The sequence below is a fragment of the Scylla paramamosain genome, chromosome 1, assembly GCF_035594125.1.
Source record: "Scylla paramamosain isolate STU-SP2022 chromosome 1, ASM3559412v1, whole genome shotgun sequence".
Classification (NCBI taxonomy): Eukaryota; Metazoa; Arthropoda; class Malacostraca; order Decapoda; family Portunidae; genus Scylla; species Scylla paramamosain.
The window spans coordinates 16,842,850-16,862,500 of NC_087151.1; the positions used below are offsets into that span (position 1 = coordinate 16,842,850).

General features: G+C 41.9%; 1 protein-coding gene and 1 long non-coding RNA gene across 3 annotated transcripts in view; one reads left to right on the forward strand and one right to left on the reverse strand.

Moving 5' to 3' along the window:
- Window positions 1–249: 249 nt before the first annotated feature.
- The window catches only part of LOC135101586 (uncharacterized), a 22,688-nt gene continuing 3,286 nt past the window's right edge, over window positions 250–19,651 (reverse strand). Inside the window, exons 2-3 of the long non-coding RNA XR_010269315.1 lie at window positions 4,441–4,608; window positions 250–4,246 (exon numbers count right to left, since the gene is read on the reverse strand). This is a non-coding gene — a long non-coding RNA (uncharacterized LOC135101586). The remainder of the gene's footprint in view (window positions 4,247–4,440; window positions 4,609–19,651) is intronic.
- Window positions 12,797–19,651, forward strand: part of LOC135101582 (uncharacterized) — an 8,197-nt gene continuing 1,342 nt past the window's right edge. Inside the window, exons 1-2 of one of the 2 annotated variants that reach the window (XR_010269314.1) lie at window positions 12,797–18,880; window positions 19,009–19,283. Coding sequence is in view for 1 of the 2 variants with exons in the window: in XM_064005721.1 (XP_063861791.1) it covers window positions 19,452–19,651 (200 nt within the window). In the remaining variant the exon portion in view is untranslated. Of the gene's footprint in view, window positions 18,881–19,008 lie in introns of both variants that reach the window. The other variant, XM_064005721.1, reaches the window with a different exon arrangement.

Here is a 19,651-nt window from a genome sequence, read left to right on the forward strand (position 1 = left end):
GCGTCACTGTTAAAGCATTTTCGCTCACTATGAGAATGCACCACATTATGCGTCGGTATACCTGTTCACTGGTGTATGCAACAAGACCGAATGTGTTTTTGCACCGCATAGATGAGTCGAAAATTACGGAGCGTGGGTATATGTACGTCCTTACTCGCTCGCGACCTGCTGACGACACACTCTCTCTCTCTCTCTCTCTCTCTCTCTCTCTCTCTGCCACCCTTACGGTGACCCAGGGTTGCCAGAACGTGCCAAAAGTGGCATTTTTTGCCATAAATTTAACATTTTTCCAAAAGATGCCATTTTTCTTTGGCAGTAGTAATATGGTGCCTTAAAAATGCCAATCTTTGTCGCAGAGTTGCCATAAAATGCCAAAAATTACAACTGCGAGTATATGACTGGAACCAAAACGCACACCCGCGTGCCGTATCGCGTATAGAACATGTTTGAGGCCAGGAGAGGAGAGTTGACTGACTCGATCTACTCAGTTTCTTGCGGGATGTCAAGGCGTTGTCACGGCTGTGTCACTGTCGATCATTGGTATGCCGAAAACTAAACCTTTATCAGGGCATTGGATGAAAGAATTTCAAGAGATCAGAAGCTATTTAAAGAGAAACAAAATTCCTCGTGATTTGTGTGTGAAGTTTTGGAACTTTTGCGAATGGCTTGAAGTATAGTGAACCAGCTAAAACAACTTTGTCTGAAAGTGTAAATGTTTGTAAATTGTGCCCACAAATCAGTTTGTCCAAATGTAGAGTTTGTTACAGTGACTGTGTTGACTGTACCTACCTGAAAACTATTACATATAGAATTCCTTATAGTACCAAGTAACTATTGTTTCAGGATGGTTAACACAATCTCCACTTGATGATTCAGATGACCTGTGGTGCAAGGTATGCAAGACTAAGGTTAAAAATAAGAAGTACAATGCTGAAATGCATGCCAAATCTCAGAAGCACCAGAGAGCAGCAGATCAAATTAAAGGTTCTCCAAGTGTTTCATCATTTTTCACTGGTGGTCTTAGAGAAATGAAAATATTTGATATTAGATGGAGTGTTGCCATTGCCTGTGTCATGCAGCTATCAGAGCAACCTATCACTTAGGAGAAATTATTAATGAATCTCCAAGGAAGACACTTTTTACATGGTATGAAACACCACAGAACAAAATGTTCCAATATTCTCACTAATGTTGTACACCCTTGTCTTCATGACTCGGTAATCAAAGATATACAACAGACCTCATTTTCGCTCATCATTGATGAGTCGACAGATGTTTCAGTTACAAAGCACTTGTGCATGTGTGTAAGATATTTCAAGGAGGATATACCATCAGCTGTAACAAAATTCTTAACATTACTTCCTGTCACCTCATGTACAGCATCATCTCTTTTCTCAGACATCAAGTTATACTTTGATGCACACAGTATTCCAATGAGTCATGTTATAGGATTAGGTACTGATGGTGCAGGTACTGATAGTGCATCCAATTTGTGTGGACCTCATAACTGTGTATACAAAGATAAGAGAACACGCCCCTCATTGTGTTTTAGTTAAATGTATTTGCCACAGCTTAAGTTTGTGTGGAAAAGATGCATTTGGTTAACTGCCTTCTAACCTTTCTTTTTTGCTCAGTGAAATTGCAAAGTGGTTTAAATTTAGCTCTCTTAGGAGAAGTGATTATGATAAATTGTTTCATGTCATGAATGCAAACATTCCTAATCTGCACCCCACAAAATTCATAAGTCCGTCAGAGAACAAGTCCGTCAGAGACAAGGTGGTTGGTGACTGGGAAAGTTATTAATTCAGTTATCACACAATGACATGAGCTCACAGCATATTTCAGCTGCATTAAATATACAAAAAGCTATAGTTGCAAGTCACTGCTGAAAATGCTAAATGATAGATCAAATTACTTATACCTAGTATTTGCTTCTCCACTTATAAATGAGTTTGAACAAATTAATGCTTCTTTCCAACACACAAATGTTGACCAGTGTCGTTTATTCAAGGACTTGGATGTTTTTTACATGTCATTGAGAAGTAGAATATGTAAAAATGAATATGTGCAAATGTATGAAAAGATTCAAGATGCACATCTCAAACCTATAACAGACATTCAGTTTGGAGCTAAATTTTATCAGGAGCTGTCATAGTCAAAACTTTCTAATGAACAGGTACTAAACAAAGTATCAGTGCCTCAATTTTTTGAAGACAGCAGTAGATAAAGTATCCATGAGGCTGCCAGGGAAATTGCAAGCTTTTCACCCTGATGTTCTCCTCTCCCAGACTAGATTTATTCCATTTCACAAGCTGAATCTCACAGAATTTTGGACAAGTGATGAAAATCTTGATGACTTGGAAAAACAGTACATGAACATCAGACTGTGTGATTGGACAAATCTTGGGATTAAGGTCAAAGATCAGGCAAATTTTTGGTGTAATGTTTATAACTTTAAGAATGCAGCAGGTACGTGTTGCTTCAGAACTTTGGCAAAATTAGTCTTAGATAAGTTATGCCTACCTATTTCAGATGCATATGTTGAGAGAGTTTTCAGTCAGGCTGCCTTAGCAAAGACTAAGATAAGAAATAAGATGGGGCACAAGCTATTAAAAAGCATTTTGATGATAAGATCACACCTGATGTTGAATAATTCTTGCTGCAAGGATTCTGTAATATCAGAAGAGATGCTAAATAAATTCAATTCAAGTTCTATGTATGCACATGATACTAATGAAGGGGATGCTGATACTCAAGAGTTTGATGTGGAATTAATATCTGAAATTTTGCAGGAATAAGTGTGTGTGTGTGTGTGTGTGTGTGTGTGTGTGTGTGTGTGTGTGTGTTCATTTATATCAGCCCAAAACAAGAGCATTAGTTGCAGGGTTGCCAGGTCCCGCAATATTTTATTGGCAGCTGTGCTCATGATTTTTGGCACTTTTTGGCAAAAATTTTTTTTTTCGAAAATGGCAGAGTTTATGGCACTTATCAAGGGAAAAATAGAAAATTTAAATGTCCAAAAAGTTATAATCCTTTATTGAAAATAAATGTTTATTCTTTTGAAATTATTAAAAAAAAAAACATTAGAAAACTTAACCTGTCCACAAGCTAGAATCTTTTATTGAAAACAACTAATCAGAGTTGCCAGGTCCGTGGTTTTCTCGCCCAATTGGGCTCTTTTTCCTGGTATTGGGCGTGAAAAATATGGTTTCCGCGGTTTGGCGCTTTTTGGGCTCTTTTTACCGCAGTTGGGCTATTTTCTGGGCTATTTGTTATTGAAAATATATAATATACTCTTGCCTTCCCGACATACCATATCAGGGAGTAGACTCACTCGTATGATAAGGAGTGGCGCCAGGTCAGCCAGCAGAAGGGTGTGAACAAGTCTCCCCTCTCCCTAAGGGGATTACTACTAGGGCCGCATGATCTCATTAAGACTGTAGGGCACCCATCCTGAACACCTGCATGCCGCACCCATAATTTCCACATTCACCTCACAGCACACACACTGAAACACAGCCAGTTTATTCTCAGCCTCGTAGCTGCCTCAGCCTGCCTGGAGGAGATACAAGTATACTGGATACAGGCCACGTGCATACGTGTGTACGCTCAAGTGAACATGAGCAAGTGGTCGAAATACAGCAAAAAATACTGTAAAGAGTGGGAACAAGAGGACGGGCTCAAGACGTGGATAAGGAGTATACCCGGCGATGATACTCATGCATCCTGCAAATTTTGCAAAACTGTGATCAGAGCCCATCACAGTGACCTTATCAAGCATGGTCTGACAGCAAAGCATGAGAAAAATGCTGCTCCATTTTCTAACATGAGGACTCTGTTTCAATCAGGGTTATCAAGAACAAAAGTCACTAGTGATGAAAAAGTTGCTGAGCTGAAGTTAGCAGCTCACATTGCTTGTCATTCAAGCGTCAGGACAATCGATCACATGGGTGAGCTAGTAAAAGATATTTCTGGTAAGGATATATCCTTACATAGGACAAAATGCACGGCACTCGTAAACAAAGTGTTAGCACCGTGTATGCTGAAGGAACTGTGTTGTGACATTGGCAAAAGTGAATATTCATTGATAATAGACGAAAGTACTGACAATACTATGAAGAAAAAGCTGTGTATTGTTGTTCGGTACCCAAGTTACGAACAGAAAAGAATCATAACATCATTCTTGGGACTTGTTGAATTCGATAGAAGCACTGCTGAGGGTGTTACAGCATCTTTGCTTGAGTTCCTGAAAAAAAAGTAAATCTAGACATAAAAAAGTGTATTGGTTTGGCAACTGATGGCTGTAACACAATGTCCGGAGCACACAACTCCGTAATCTCACGATTACGTGAAATAAATCCGGAGGTTACACACATCAAGTGCATTTGCCACTCGTTACAATTATGCATGTCGTATGCCATGAAAAAACTACCTTCCCACCTTGAGTCCATGGTATCGCAGATATATAAGTATTTTTCGAATAGCTCTCTCCGACAGCAGAAATATGCAGAGCTGTACGCTACCATCAATGTGGGAGAATAGCCCCTCAAGATGTTGCAGCTGTCTGACACAAGGTGGCTTGCTATTGCTCCGTGTGTGACAAGAATTCTGCAACAGTATGACGAGCTGAAACTCCATTTTGAGGTAAGTCTATTAGATCATTATCTATATCCTTATGAGAGAATCATGTGATAATGTTTTTCTTTTCATTGCTGACATGCATTCTTGCTTAATTTTCCCCATTCCTGCTTATTCGGTTGCCTGAGAGAGAGAGAGAGATTTAATACTGATATTTATATACTATAGCGTAAATCATATTTTCAGATTTCCAAGGATGAAGAGCATAATTACGCTGCTGAGTTGATGCATCAGATGTACTCAGATCCAGCCAACAAGGCGTTCTTGGCTTTTCTACAGCCTGTCGTGTCCCACGTTAACAGGGTCAACAAACTTTTTGAAGCTAACCAGTGTGATGCCAGCAAGCTTCTTGCTGATTTGATGTCGCTTTATCAGTCCATATTGAACCGAGTCATGATGCCGCGGACCTTTCCTACATGGCAAACTGTGACAAATTTTGATGCAAGTAAAAATTGTTGTAATAACTGTGTTGATTTGCATGAAAAAGTATTATTATGATTATGATTATCATTATTATTATTATTATTATTATTGTTATTATTGCAATCATTATCATTATTATTATATATATTTTTAATTTTATTATTATTAAGATTATTATTTTATTATTATTGTTATTATTAATAATATTAATAATTAATTATTATTATTATTTTACTGCTAGTACTACTACTACTACTACTACTACTACTATTCTTATTATTATTATTAGTAGTAGTAGTGGTGGCTTGGTAGGAGTAAGACGTGTGGGTGTGTGGCTCCGTGATTAAGGTGTATTTTTAAGGTTAAAACTTTGTGAAATTTTGTGACAAAAGACACAGAGATGAGTGAAGTGGAGAGGGTGGGCCCAGTGTAATATCAGTGTCAATACTCGTATAAATCACGTGAAAAATATTGATTTATCATATTCTGAAAACAGTGGTTGTTGTGAGCGTCACGGAGCGACCGTTGAAAGGGTCGAACTAGGTCGGAAGTGTTATCTGGTGATAAGTCGCGTAGGGAAAACTCCAAGCAGCCCGCGCGGCTGTCCATCCACTCTCCGTCGGGGATACAGGTGCCACCTACTCCATATATTTCTATATAAATCTTACTATATATTATAGACTGATATCTCTGTTATAATACTAGGTATAAATCTTTGTTTAATTTTATTGGAGCCATGCACACCACGTGAGTACCCAAAATTACAGATCTTCATTAAATTTTCAGTAGTAATATACTATCACTCTTTAACTGTTGTAACGGTACTCCTAAGACTGCTGTTGCCACTACTACTGCCGCTAAACATTGTAGGGAATACTGAGTAAAGTGCCTGTAATACATATCTAAGTCCCATATTTACCATAAATGCTTCTCTCTCTCTCTCTCTCTCTCTCTCTCTCTCTCTCTCTCTCTCTCTCTCTCTCTCTCTCTCTAATAATGTCATGTTATTAATACAATGTCTAACCCACCTGCACAAAGAAGATGTTGTCAGTGTACAAAAGAGGAACACAGATGTGTTAATTGTCAATGTGTGAGACAAAACAAAAAGTGTATAAATTGTAGAAAGGGAGATGGATGCCAAAACCCCCTGGGACGTGACCATCGGGGCAGTGAGAGGGAGGAGGAGCCAGGGGACAGCCAGGAATCCCAGCAGGATGAGGAACAAGAGCGAACGATGGAGACAGAGATGGGAGGGGAGGCTGCCCTGCCATCAACACCGTCACAACACGCCCCATCGCTACCGCAACACAACGTGTACGCCGCGAGACATACAAACGGGAGGAGAAACTTAGTCTGGAAAGGACTAACAGAAGAAGAAATAACCATGTGGGTGAACAACACTTACATAGAATTAGTTGGGTGGTCTACATGTCATCTGTTCGATCCACCAAAGTGTGCAGCCACCAACAAAATTGTACAAGAGATGGTCATCCTCCTCAACAATTACTTACAAGAGTCACCCCTCGCACCGTATGCGATGAAATTATTCTTCACACTGCCAAAACTCTTCTTTCAAAAGACACATAGAAATGCGAAGGTGGCGGAAAACGTGAAAGCCGTCGCAAGAAGAGTGGGTCTATGGCAGAACAACCAACTGGATGAGCTCCTGGAGGAAGCCCGAGCCATCCAGAAGAGGCTGCCAAGACCATCAGGAAACCAACAAAGGCAGGAAGACAAAGCCCGTAATTTCGCTGGCAATATGGGGCAAGGACAGGTGTCCAAGGCTCTGCGGGCACTTAATGAACAGCAGTCAGGTGGTGTGTTGCCCCTCACCAGGGAAACCATCCACCTGCTGAAGGAAAAACATCCTCCCCCTAGTGACGAGGAGGGCCTCAGGATGCAGGGGCCTTTCCGCAAGCCCAATGATGTCATCTACGAGGTGATAACTGGAGAGATGATCTGGAAGAAGTCTCTCCAGACACACGGCAGTGCTGGTCCCTCAGGACTAGACGCTAGAGGGTGGCGTCGCCTGCTGAGCGGCGCACTCTGTGGCAGCGCCGCTAACGACCTATGCGGCGCCCTGGCAGCACTGGCGAGGAAGCTTGCCACCACAAATTGTCACCACGTCGAGGCTCTCACCGCATGCCGATTAATCCCGCTGGACAAAAAGCCGGGATGCAGACCAATTGGCATCGGCGAGGTGATAAGACGCATCGTGGGTAAATGCGTCATGACGGTGGTCAAGGACGACGTAAGGAGGGCAGCAGGGAACCTGCAAGTATGTGCAGGACAGCAGGCAGGAGGGGAAGCCGCCATCCACGCTATGAGGGAAATGTTCAGTGAAGACAATTGTGAAGCGGTGTTATTAGTGGACGCCAAAAACGCTTTCAACACTATTAACAGAAAAACAATGCTTCACAACATTCGAGTAAAATGTCCCTCTCTGGCACAATATGTAGAAAACACATATAGTGACCCCTCGGATTTGTACACATGTAGTAATAGTGGTAATAGTGTTAAGGTGTTAAAGTCCATGGAAGGGACAACACAAGGTGACCCAGTGGCCATGGCGATGTACGCCCTCGGACTTTCAGTGCTGCAACAAGTTATCTCGTATGAGAAAACGAGTGTGAAGCAAGTGGCATACGCGGATGACCTGTCAGGGGCCGGCAAAATAACAGACTTGAAAAAATGGTCGGGCTTAGTGAACGACAATGGTCCCATCATAGGGTACACACCCAATGCCGCTAAGTCCGTCCTTGTTGTAAAGCCTGAACACTATGACAGTGCAGTGGATAGCTTCAGTGGCAGTGGAGTTATAATAACAAAGGATGGACAGCGGCATCTGGGTGCTGTCATCGGAACAGAGGAGTTCAAGAAGGAGTACATAGGAGAGAAGGTGAAGGAGTGGATACATGAGGTGGAAGTCCTGTCTGACATGGCCAGGACTGAGCCTCATGCAGCCTACTCCGCCTACACCCACGGCTTGCAGCATAGATGGAGATTCGCCATGCGCACCATCCCAGGCATCAGCCCTCTCCTTGCACCACTGGAGGTCTCGATAAGGAACACCTTCCTCCCAGCATTACTGAGATCCCACACCATCGGAGATGGGGAGAGGGCGCTGCTCGAACTTCCACCAAGACTGGGCGGGATGGGAATCACCTCCCCTGAGAAGTTGACGACTGTGGAGAACCTCATCTCCCTCAAGCTCACCAGGTTCCTCACAGAGAAGATCATTGCTCAGGACGCACATGGTGAAATAGCCCAAGGTGCAGTCACTGAGCAAGGAAGAATTATATCTAGAGATAGGCAACAACATCAACGAAACTGTCTCGAAGACCTGATAAACATCCTGCCTGCAACCACAGTGAGAAAAATCCTCACTGCACAGGAAACGGGAGCCTCTAACTGGCTAACGTCACTGCCCATCAGAGCGAAGGGCTTCAGCCTCAACAAACAAGAATTTGTCGACGCCATTGCTCTGAGGTACGGCTGGCCGATGGAAGGACTCCCCAGTACCTGTGTGTGTGGCTCCCCCAGTGACGTCAACCACACCATGACGTGCAAAAAGGGGGGATTCGTATGTATCAGGCACGATGAGGTGAGAGATCTGACCGCCAGCATGCTCAGGGAGGTGTGCCACGATGTCTCCACTGAACCGACCCTCCTGCCGCTAGACGGCGAGCACCTGCGCTACAGAACAGCCAACACCACCAACGAGGCTCGAGTCGACGTCAGTGCACGAGGGTTCTGGACAAGGGGACAGAAAGCATTCGTGGACATACGGATCTTTGACCCGATGGCCGCCTGTCACCACGAACTCTCCCTGGAGGCCGCCCACCGCAAGAATGAGCAGGAGAAGATCCGAGCGTATGGGGAGAGAATCCAACACGTTGACCAGGGCAGCTTCACACCTCTGGTCTTCACCACATCTGGCGGGATGGGCTCCAAGGCTCAGTGCTTCTACTCAAGACTAGCCGACCTAATGGCAGAAAAGAAGCACCAGCCAAGGAGCCATGTCGTCGCATGGATGAGGTGCCGTCTCTCATTCTCCCTCCTCAGATCTGCCCTCCTGTGTCTCAGGGGGACAAGGCATTCCACTCCCATACCTGCAGACTTAGGAGGCCTCGACTGCGAGGCTACAGTGGTGGAGAGTGGCATAAGAGTAGATAGAGTAGAGGTAGAGTGAATTTATAGTTAACAACTAATGTTTATATTATAGAGCATTAGATATGGTTGGATGCCACAGTCATTAGCGAGAGCTGGGGCTAATGACCTCCAAGTAATGGAGCCCCTAATTGACACATCAATAAACATGGGGTGGAGGTATTATTTTAATGTAGTAGTAGAAAAAAAAAAATAGTAGTAGTAGTAGTAGTAGTAGTAGTAGTAGTAGTAGTACTGTAGTAGTATCACTGTTATTGCTATTATTATTATTATTATTATTATTATTGTTATTATTATTATTATTATTGTCTCTATTATCACCAAAGCTATATTATTTCTCTTGTTAACTTTAACACTTATCGTCTTTTACCAGGTGCGCGATGAACGGGACCACCTGCCGTTGCAAGCTGTAGACATGGGTGTCCAGTTCAACCTTGAAGTGGGGCGCAGCAGGTTGGATCCCGGGATCGTAAACACCATCAAGACACACGGACGTGACTTCTTGATGCATCTTCTAAAAGAGTTACAACAGAGGCTCCCTTCAAACATTGAAATACTGCAGAGCCTGGATGCCTTGACGCCAGAAACTGTTCTTGGAATAAGGAAGCCAAGGTTGAACGAGCTCTCGTTCCTTTCCAAGTACACTGGCGATCTTGGGCAGCTGGATGAACAGTGGCAGCGCATTGGGACTGTCGCCTGGCCCAAAGATACTCATGGTGACAGAAAAATTCTGGCTTGCAGTTCACGACCATAAGGACGCCTCAGGGGAAAATGATTTTCGAGATCTTGGGAGATTTGCTTTGTCACTACTGGCTCTCCCAGTCAGTAATGCCTCGGTAGAAAGAGTATTTTCCCAAATGAATATAGTAAAAAATAAGTTAAGAAACAGAATGCAACATGTAAGTTTAGCGAGTACATTACATGTACGCTCATATATGCACAGACAAGGCATATGCTGTAACAAGTTTCTTCCTACAGAGGAAATGCTGTCATTATGTACACAAGATATATACTTCACAAGTGCTAATAATCATGATGATGACTATATTGATATAGACTAACTGTTGAATAAGATACCACTGTGCATATAATATATATATATATATATATATATATATATATATATATATATATATATATATATATATATATATATATATATATATATATATATATATATATATATATACGCTCTGCGTAACGGTACACGTTGACTCCTCCGTCAGCGTGGACGTGTGTAATGTATACTGCAGACAAAGATCCAACCTTGATCTGTTGCCCACAGTGACGCACAATGGTGGTGGAATTCTCGTCCTTAGTGGGGACTTCAACGCCCATCATCCACTCATGGAGCCCTAGGGCGAAGGTAGAAGCAACCTACGAGGATGTCATCTAGTTCAAATGATGGAGGACTTCGAGGAACTACACCTGCATGGCGCGGCGACCCTAACTCATACTGAGGGTGGGAGGCTTGATCTCACTCTTACAGTGAATGGCAATGACTGTATCCAAAACGTTCACGGCATACCAGAACTCCGTGATCACTGGGCACCAGGAGTATGACATACATCTCCCGAGGTCCACACACCTCCCCAACACCACAAGAAAGAGGTGGCTGACACGGAAAGCTGACTGGCTGAAATTCACAAACCACTTAAACACCTGGTATGCCTCATACACCCTCCCTGCCTCAGTGGAAAGCTTTGCTGACGACCTGACGAAGGCTATCCACGCTGCAGCTGATGCCTCCATGCCTCGCAAAGGCGGTAACAAGTTTAATCCTCATAAGAAACACCTCTGATACTATGACAGCAGGATAAAGTTCCTGCATCAAGTGTCACGGCAACTCACTACTACATACAAGCGCACGAGAGCCACCGAGGATAAACGTGACATGATAGAATGGGCTTCCTATGCCAGGGAACAGATAAAGACCATTCGTGAAGAGAAGTGGCTTGAAAACAAGAGCAAGCTGAACCATGATGCCAGCATGACGCAGGTGTGGAGACAAGTGAACCGCGTCAGAGGCAAACACACAAAGCCTCTCCGCCACCCTGATCCAGCGGGGAAGGCATCTGAGTTAATGAGGGAGTATCGGGAGCGAGCGGCAAGTGACAGTCTGCCTGAAAACGTCAAGGAGGCTAAAAATAACCTAGACCCGGCCAGGAAGGCTGGTGTCGCTGCGGCCGTGCGCCTAGCAGACGACACCGACGCGCCCATAACGAGGGAGGAGCTGCTGGGAGCGAGGAAGACAAGCCGGGACACAGCACCCGGGGTGGATGGCATAACGTATTCCATGCTGAATGCAGTGCGTAATGTTACGGGGGACCCACTCTTACACCTGTACAACATGTCCCTATCACAGGGAACACTCCCTGAAACATGGAAGACAGCAAACATTGTCCCCATACCAAAACCAGGTGAGGGAAACAAGTACCGCCCGGTCAGCCTTACCTCAACGATATGCAAAATGATGGAAAGAATACTGCTGACTCGCCTTATCTACAAAACGGGGCGCCTACATTTTAGTGTGAACGGTTTTGTTAAACACAGAAGTACTGCCAACTGCCTCTCCAACTACTTCTCTTATCATCAAGCCAAGACAGCAGTGTTCCTCGACATTGAAAAGGCATTTGACAGAGCTCAGCCCCTGACCATCCTCCATGAGCTCACCAAGCTCGGGGTGAAAGGTAGATTACTATCATGGGTGCAGCACTACTTAACCAACAGGAAGGCTCGTGTTGTGTTCCAGGGAGAGGCATCTGACTACATGCACCTGGAAAATGGAACACCACAGGGAGGAGTCCTCAGTCCAACGTTATTTAATATTCTCATGGACGCCCTTGCCAGACTTCCCTATCCACGAGGGACGCAACACATAGGGTATGCCGATGACGTTGTGCTGCAAACGACAGGCAGAGACTCTGTCACCACAATGCAGGACTCTCAACTTTCTGGCTGCCGAGTGTGAACTCGGCTTCACCCTCTCCCACACCAAGACGAAGGCGATGTCTCACACACGATCCACTCCGCCTACCAAGCTGAGACTGCAGGGCCAGGATTTAAATTGGGTGGCCACCCATCGATATCTTGGCGTCATGGTCACCCGTAATAACACCTGCAAAGCCGAGATTCAGCATTTGAAGGGTGTAATATGATTCTCATCATATTAGAATTATAATGTCAATGTTGGCACCTTTGAATGTGGAGCGGGCAGTGTGTGTCGCTGTCATTGGTTGGAAAGAGGTGTAGACACGGGTTGTATTCCAGTTACTGTATAATTGTTATTGGCATATATGACAAGAATTGTAATTATTATTGAGATACATATATTGTTTTCTTACTTATTAACAAGTTTGGTATTGGTTAGTAATGTGTATTTGTTTGTCAAGAGGAAGTTTTCTTTTAGGGTCTGTGTATGTAACACGGATATATATTATACCGCAGTCAGGGTGTAGGGGGAAGGTAGGCAGAGGTACAGTTGGTGCCTGTCAGGGGTGAGTGGCGGTTGTTTGACTGAGGTGAGTTTTGTGATAACATTATTTCTCTGATTTGTTGACTTATGTTATGCTGCTGATTGTGCATATTGGTTGGTGTTATATTGAATGCGGTGCTGATAGGAGGATTTGATTAAGTGTAACTTTGCAGCATAGTTGGGGTAATGCTGTAATCAGACATATGGTGAAGTCTGCCTTGGCTGATGATGGGCGGTCATTTTGTGAGTACTATTTTATATGTATCGTGTGTCATTGCAATAGTGAATAATAGAATGGGATATGTGTTCATCTTATGTTATTCTTCTGTTTACTGGGTGAAGTTACAAGATATTGAAGGGAGTTACATGATATTGAGGTATGCTGTGTTTATGTTGACATTAAATTTGCAGGCTGAATCAATCAATAAATCAAGATACAGCAAGTCAGCCCAATCATAGTCATTATCCTACACTACAATTCAGCAAAATTCGCAGAGCAGCCATGGATGACTTGAAAAGGGAACGTGCTAATGCCAAGAGGAGATTCACCAGGAAGGTGGGACTCTTCAAGGATGCACACAAGAGAGGAGACTCCACAGCAACCCTACAAGTATTGTATAGTGAAGTTTGTGATTCTTTCAAAGTAGTGGATGTGGTGAATGAGAAAATTATTGACCTTTTAGATGGTAGTTCATCTTGCCAAGAGTATGAAGACTATATCATGGAATTGGAAACTATAAAGTGCACTCTTCTTGAGACATTAAAAGAAAAACCTAAGGCTGTACTTGCCATGAAAAAAATTGAGCCTCCTAAATTTGGTGGATCTGTAAGGTCATTTCCCTCATTTATTAGGGATTATACAAGACTGGTTGAATCACAACATGGTGAGGATCCCTATGTACTCAGAATGTCACTAGAGGGGGAACCCAGGAGACTTGTAGAAGATTTAAATGATTACAAAAGAATGTGGGAGAGATTGAATGAAACATATGGTCATGAAGGAAAGTTAATTGATTCAATCTTGGGAGACATTAGGTCATATAAGCCAATAAGTGAAGGTGATGATAAACGGTTAATCAAGCTAATCAATACTGTAGAAAAGGTATGGTTAGATGTAAGCAACTTGAACCTAACAAAGGAGTTGGAGAATGTTACTGTCCTGACTCAAGTAGAAAAATTGTTACCCTCTATGTTGAAAAAGGAATGGGCTAGTAAAGTACAACAAGTGAAGACTGACAAGTTTAAAGAGTTGGTTGCATTCTTAACAGAGCATCGAAAAGCTTTAGAATACTTACAAGATGAGTCAAGACTTGGTGCGTCAAAGGTAACGGTGCATACCACTGATGTATCAAACACAAAAGAAAATGACTTATTAGAAGTCATAAAACTGTTAGCTGTGGGACAAGAGAAACTACAAAACCAGATGTCAGAGTGTTTAACTAATATAGCTCAAGTAGCAGATGGAAGATATTGCAGTAGGAATTACACATCAAAAATTAATGGTGATCAGAAGGAGAAGTATTGTCTTGTTCATGATAGTGAATCTCATCACTTACAGGATTGTATGACATTTAAGCAATGGACAGCTGAAAATCAAATGGATTTTTTAAAGCAAAATAGAATTTGTTTTGCATGTCTCAAAAGAGGGCACCTATCTAGGGATTGTGATAAGCAAATGCCTTGTAGAGTAAAGGTAAAGGGAGACATTTGTGGTAAGCACCACCATTCAATTTTGCACCCTATATTTAGCAGTCCTTATACTTCTACAATGGATGTTATGAGTAACCATTTGACAAAGAAAGGTGCATTTTTGATGACTGGGTTTGTGGATAGTGGAGGTGTTTCTGTTCCCACATTATATGATGCAGGAAGTAACATCAGTCTGATCACTTTTAGAATGGCAAAGCAACTAGGACTCAAAGGTACTCCTATACAGCTTTCAGTGACAAAGGTCGGTGACCACACAGAAGAATTGGATAGTTTTGTTTATAAGATGTCCTTGAGGGATCAAACAGGGAAGGAAAAATTTGTTGAAGTTTGTGGAATTTCCGAAATAACTGGTGCTCATCAACAGGTGAATTTATCGGAAATTGCTAAGAAATTTGAAGTGCAAGAAAAGGATATCCAAAGGCCTGAAGGGCGTATAGAACTACTAATAGGATCTGATCACTGTACTTTAATGCCACAAGTTAAAAAAACCATAGATAATGTTCAGTTAATGTCAAATGAGTTTGGTTTCTGTATCAGAGGTAGATTGGATGACAAAGGAAAGGGACATAGCTATTGCGTGCAAATTAATCACGTGAGTTGTAATGACACCACAGATTGGCATTTCAGGACTAAACCTAATGTGGGCAAGTTGATAGAAAATTATTTTTTGAATGAAAGCTTAGGAACAGAATGCAATCCTAAGTGTGGAGGCTGCAAATGTGGAAAATGCTCAACCAAGGGAAATTTAACCATTAAGGAAGAAAGAGAGAAGAAACTTATTGAAGATGGATTAACTTATGATGCGAAACATCAGTGCTGGATAGCTAAGTATCCTTGGATTTATGATCCGGCTAAACTACCTGATAATTATCCTATGGCATTTGCTAGATTAAAGGCCACTGAACAGAGATTAATGAAGATGGGGTCGACCCAGTGTGTAAAGTATCAAGAACAAATAAAAGACATGTTGGATAGAGGAGTAGCGGAGAAATTATCAAAGGAGGAAGTAATGACTTACAAGGGTCCAAAGTTTTATCTACCCCATCACGAAGTTTACAAGGTAGACTCCATTTCAACCCCAGTAAGGATAGTGTTTAATGCAGCAGCATCCTACAAAGGGATCTCTCTCAATGACATGCTTGCAAAGGGGCCAGATGTGATAAACAACTTAATTGGAATCTTGCTGAGATTCAGAGAGGAGGAGATTGGTATGGTTGGAGATATTAGAAAAATGTATCATACTGTAAAGCTTTCAGATGAAGATATGCACACTCACAGATTTTTATGGAGGAACTTTCAACTAGAGAGAGAACCCTCACACTATAAATTGAAGACGGTAACATTTGGAGACAAACCTTCTGGGCCGATAGCAATGTTGGCTCTTCGTAAAACAGCAGAAATGAATTGTGACTTCCCATTAGCCTCTAAAATGATTGTAGAGGATTCCTATGTTGACGATATTATAAGTAGTGTTGGTTCAACGAATCATGCAATGGAAAGAATCAAAGAAGTGGAGGAAGTTTTAAGACCAGGAGGTTTTCAGATTAAATATTGGATTCTCTCTGGAGAGGATAACAGAAATGATGCCATAATCTCGAACACTGATCAAGAAAAGGTTTTAGGGTTAGAATGGAAACCCAAACAAGATGTATTTTCATTTAAAGTTAAACTCAACTTCTCGAAAAGAACAAGAGAGGGCAGGACAGAACCAAATGTGAGCTATGGTGACTTTGAAAGCCGTATCCCGTGTATGTTGACTAAAAGAACTGTACTGTCGCAGTTTGCTACACTCTATGATCCTCTGGGACTGTTAACACCATTCACACTGAAAACCAAGTTAATGATTCGCTCCATTATACTAGAAGCTAATGAAAACAAATCTAAGGGATGGGATGAGCCTATCAGTGGAACTTTGTATTTAGAAGCAGTGGATTTATTTCGGGAAATGCTTGAAATTGAAAAACTTACTTTTGGAAGATGCTTAAGGACTACAGATGTGACTACAGATCCAGAGTTAATTATCTTTTGTGATAGTAGCATGAAAGCATATGGAGCTGTAGCTTACATTAGGTGGAAGAAGCAGAATGGCACATATTGTGTAAAACTCTTATGTTCAAAGAATAGAATTGCTCCTATGAGGCAAATCAATATACCTAGACTGGAATTGTGTGCTGCAGTTTTGGCAAGCAGATTGAGAGTATCCATTGAAGGAGAAATGAGATACAACTATTCTAGGATAATCCACATCACAGATAGTGAGATTGTAAGGGCACAAATCCAAAAGGAATCACATAGATTTAACACCTTTGTTGGAAGTAGAGTTGCAGAGATTCAATCAAAGACAGAGCCCATAGAATGGTATTGGGTATCTTCTAAGGAAAACAATGCTGATTTAACCACCAGGGAATGCAGTCCCTTAGAGTTAGGGACAGGATCTGTATGGCAAAGTGGTCCACAATTTCTCTATTGTGACTTCTCAGAATGGCCAGTTAAACAGAATACAGTGTCTGATCTCCCTGATACTGTGTTTGCAAAGGTAACCATGAACACAGGAGAGATTACTACACCTAATGAGTTAATCAACATCCAAAATTTCAGCAATTTGAAACGGCTTTTGTCGGTAATGGCTCGAGTCATAAATGTAGTAAGAAAGAGATCATTTAAAGCTATAATATGTGATCCTAATGCAGAGGATATACAGAGAGCAGAATTATTTCTTGTTAAGAACGCTCAAACAAGCCTGCCACAAGACTGGGAAAAGAAATATAAACGTCTAGGACCAAGGATGAGAGAAGATGGCATTATCACTGTGGGAAGTCGAATGTCAAAATGGGTAAAAGACAATTGGAATTGTGATCAGTTCATGTTACTCCCATCAAAGCATCCATTTTCTGAACTGTATCTGTCCCACATACACAAGGAAGATCATAGTGGAATAGAAGCGGGCCTTGCTAGAGCTCAAGTGAAATACTGGGTATTAGGTGCGAGGAAGACAATGAAATCTATTAGAAAACAATGTGTAACTTGCCATAGAATAGATAAGATCTGCACATCCCAGTGTATGGGTGAACTACCTAAGGAAAGACTAGAGCCATGTCCACCATTTTACAATGTAAGTGTTGACCTGTTCGGTCCTCTTTGGGTTTGTGATACGGTGAAAAGAAGAGTGAAAAGAAAAACGTTTGGAGTAATTTTCAATTGCATGACAACAAGGGCTGTACATTTAGACCTTTCCGAAGGTTATGATACTCAAAACTTTCTTACTGTATTGAAGAGATTCACTTGTCTTAGAGGATTTCCCAAAAAATTATATTCAGATAATGGTACACAGTTAGTGTATGCAAACAAGGAATTGAGAGATATGGTTACTCGGTGGAATAAGCATGAAGTGTTCAATTTTGGAAAATTTAATGGTTTAATCTGGGTATTCAATAGATCAGCAGATGCCCCTTGGGAAAATTCTTGCAGTGAAGCGTTAATTAGATTAGTCAAGAGATCTCTCACTAGAATCATAGGTGAATCAGTCATATCCTTTGGAGAACTACAGTCTGTTATGTATGAGGTGGCCAATGTATTGAATGAACGGCCTATCGGGTTCAAACCAGGTGAAGATTTTGATGAAGGGACTGTATTGAGACCTAATGACTTACTACTGGGTCGATCTACCATTGATGCTCCTTGTGGATTTTGGAATGAACGGGGAGAAGTAAGTAGATCATATGCATTTAAGATTAAGGTCATTGATTTATTTTGGAAAAATTGGATGAAGAACTACTTTCCTACTCTAATTGTACGCCAAAAGTGGCATGTGAGTGTAAGAAATGTTCGGAAGGGTGACATTGTACTTGTTAATGATCATAATGTATTAAGAGGAGAATGGAAGTTAGCGGAAGTTGTAGAAGGTATACCAGGAAGGGATGGAAAGATCAGAGATGTGTTGTTGAGGTATAAAATTAATGAACCAGGAAAACAGTACAGGGGCCAACATGACAAGCAAATGGTAAGATCAGTACATAGACTGGTGGTGTTGCTCCCAGTCGATCAACAATAGAAGTATAGAAGCCTTTGATTTGTGGTGGGGGGAGTGTAATATGATTCTCATCATATTAGAATTACGAGTATAATGTCAATGTTGGCACCTTTGAATGTGGAGCGGGCAGTGTGTGTCGCTGTCATTGGTTGGAAAGAGGTGTAGACACGGGTTGTATTCCAGTTACTGTATAATTGTTATTGGCATATATGACAAGAATTGTAATTATTATTGAGATACATATATTGTTTTCTTACTTATTAACAAGTTTGGTATTGGTTAGTAATGTGTATTTGTTTGTCAAGAGGAAGTTTTCTTTTAGGGTCTGTGTATGTAACACGGATATATATTATACCGCACTCAGGGTGTAGGGGGAAGGTAGGCAGAGGTACAGTTGGTGCCTGTCAGGGGTGAGTGGCGGTTGTTTGACTGAGGTGAGTTTTGTGATAACATTATTTCTCTGATTTGTTTGACTTATGTTATGCCGCTGATTGTGCATATTGGTTGGTGTTATATTGAATGCGGTGCTGATAGGAGGATTTGATTAAGTGTAACTTTGCAGCATAGTTGGGGTAATGCTGTAATCAGACATATGGTGAAGTCTGCCTTGGCTGATGATGGGCGGTCATTTTGTGAGTACTATTTTATATGTATCGTGTGTCATTGCAATAGTGAATAATAGAATGGGATATGTGTTCATCTTATGTTATTCTTCTGTTTACTGGGTGAAGTTACAAGATATTGAAGGGAGTTACATGATATTGAGGTATGCTGTGTTTATGTTGACATTAAATTTGCAGGCTGAATCAATCAATAAATCAAGATACAGCAAGTCAGCCCAATCATAGTCATTATCCTACACTACAAAGGGCAAGTGCCGGGCCAGAAACAAGGTTTTGAAGGCGCTGTCATGGCGTGGAAAGGGAGCATCGGGCAGAGTTATAATGAGTGGCTACAAGTCTCTCGTGTGGTCACTCAGACTATGCCAGCCCTGCTTTACTCAACATGACAAGCAATGACGCTAAGGGCCTTGAAACCATCCAAAATGAGGCGTTAAGAATAGCCCTGGGAGCCCCGAAGTGGACGAAGGTGGACAATTTAAGGAGTGAGGCACAGGTACCTCCGCTTACACAAAGAATAAACACTGCGATCGCCAACCTCCTTATCAAGACTGCCATCAGAGGCCACTCAGATCACCTACACAC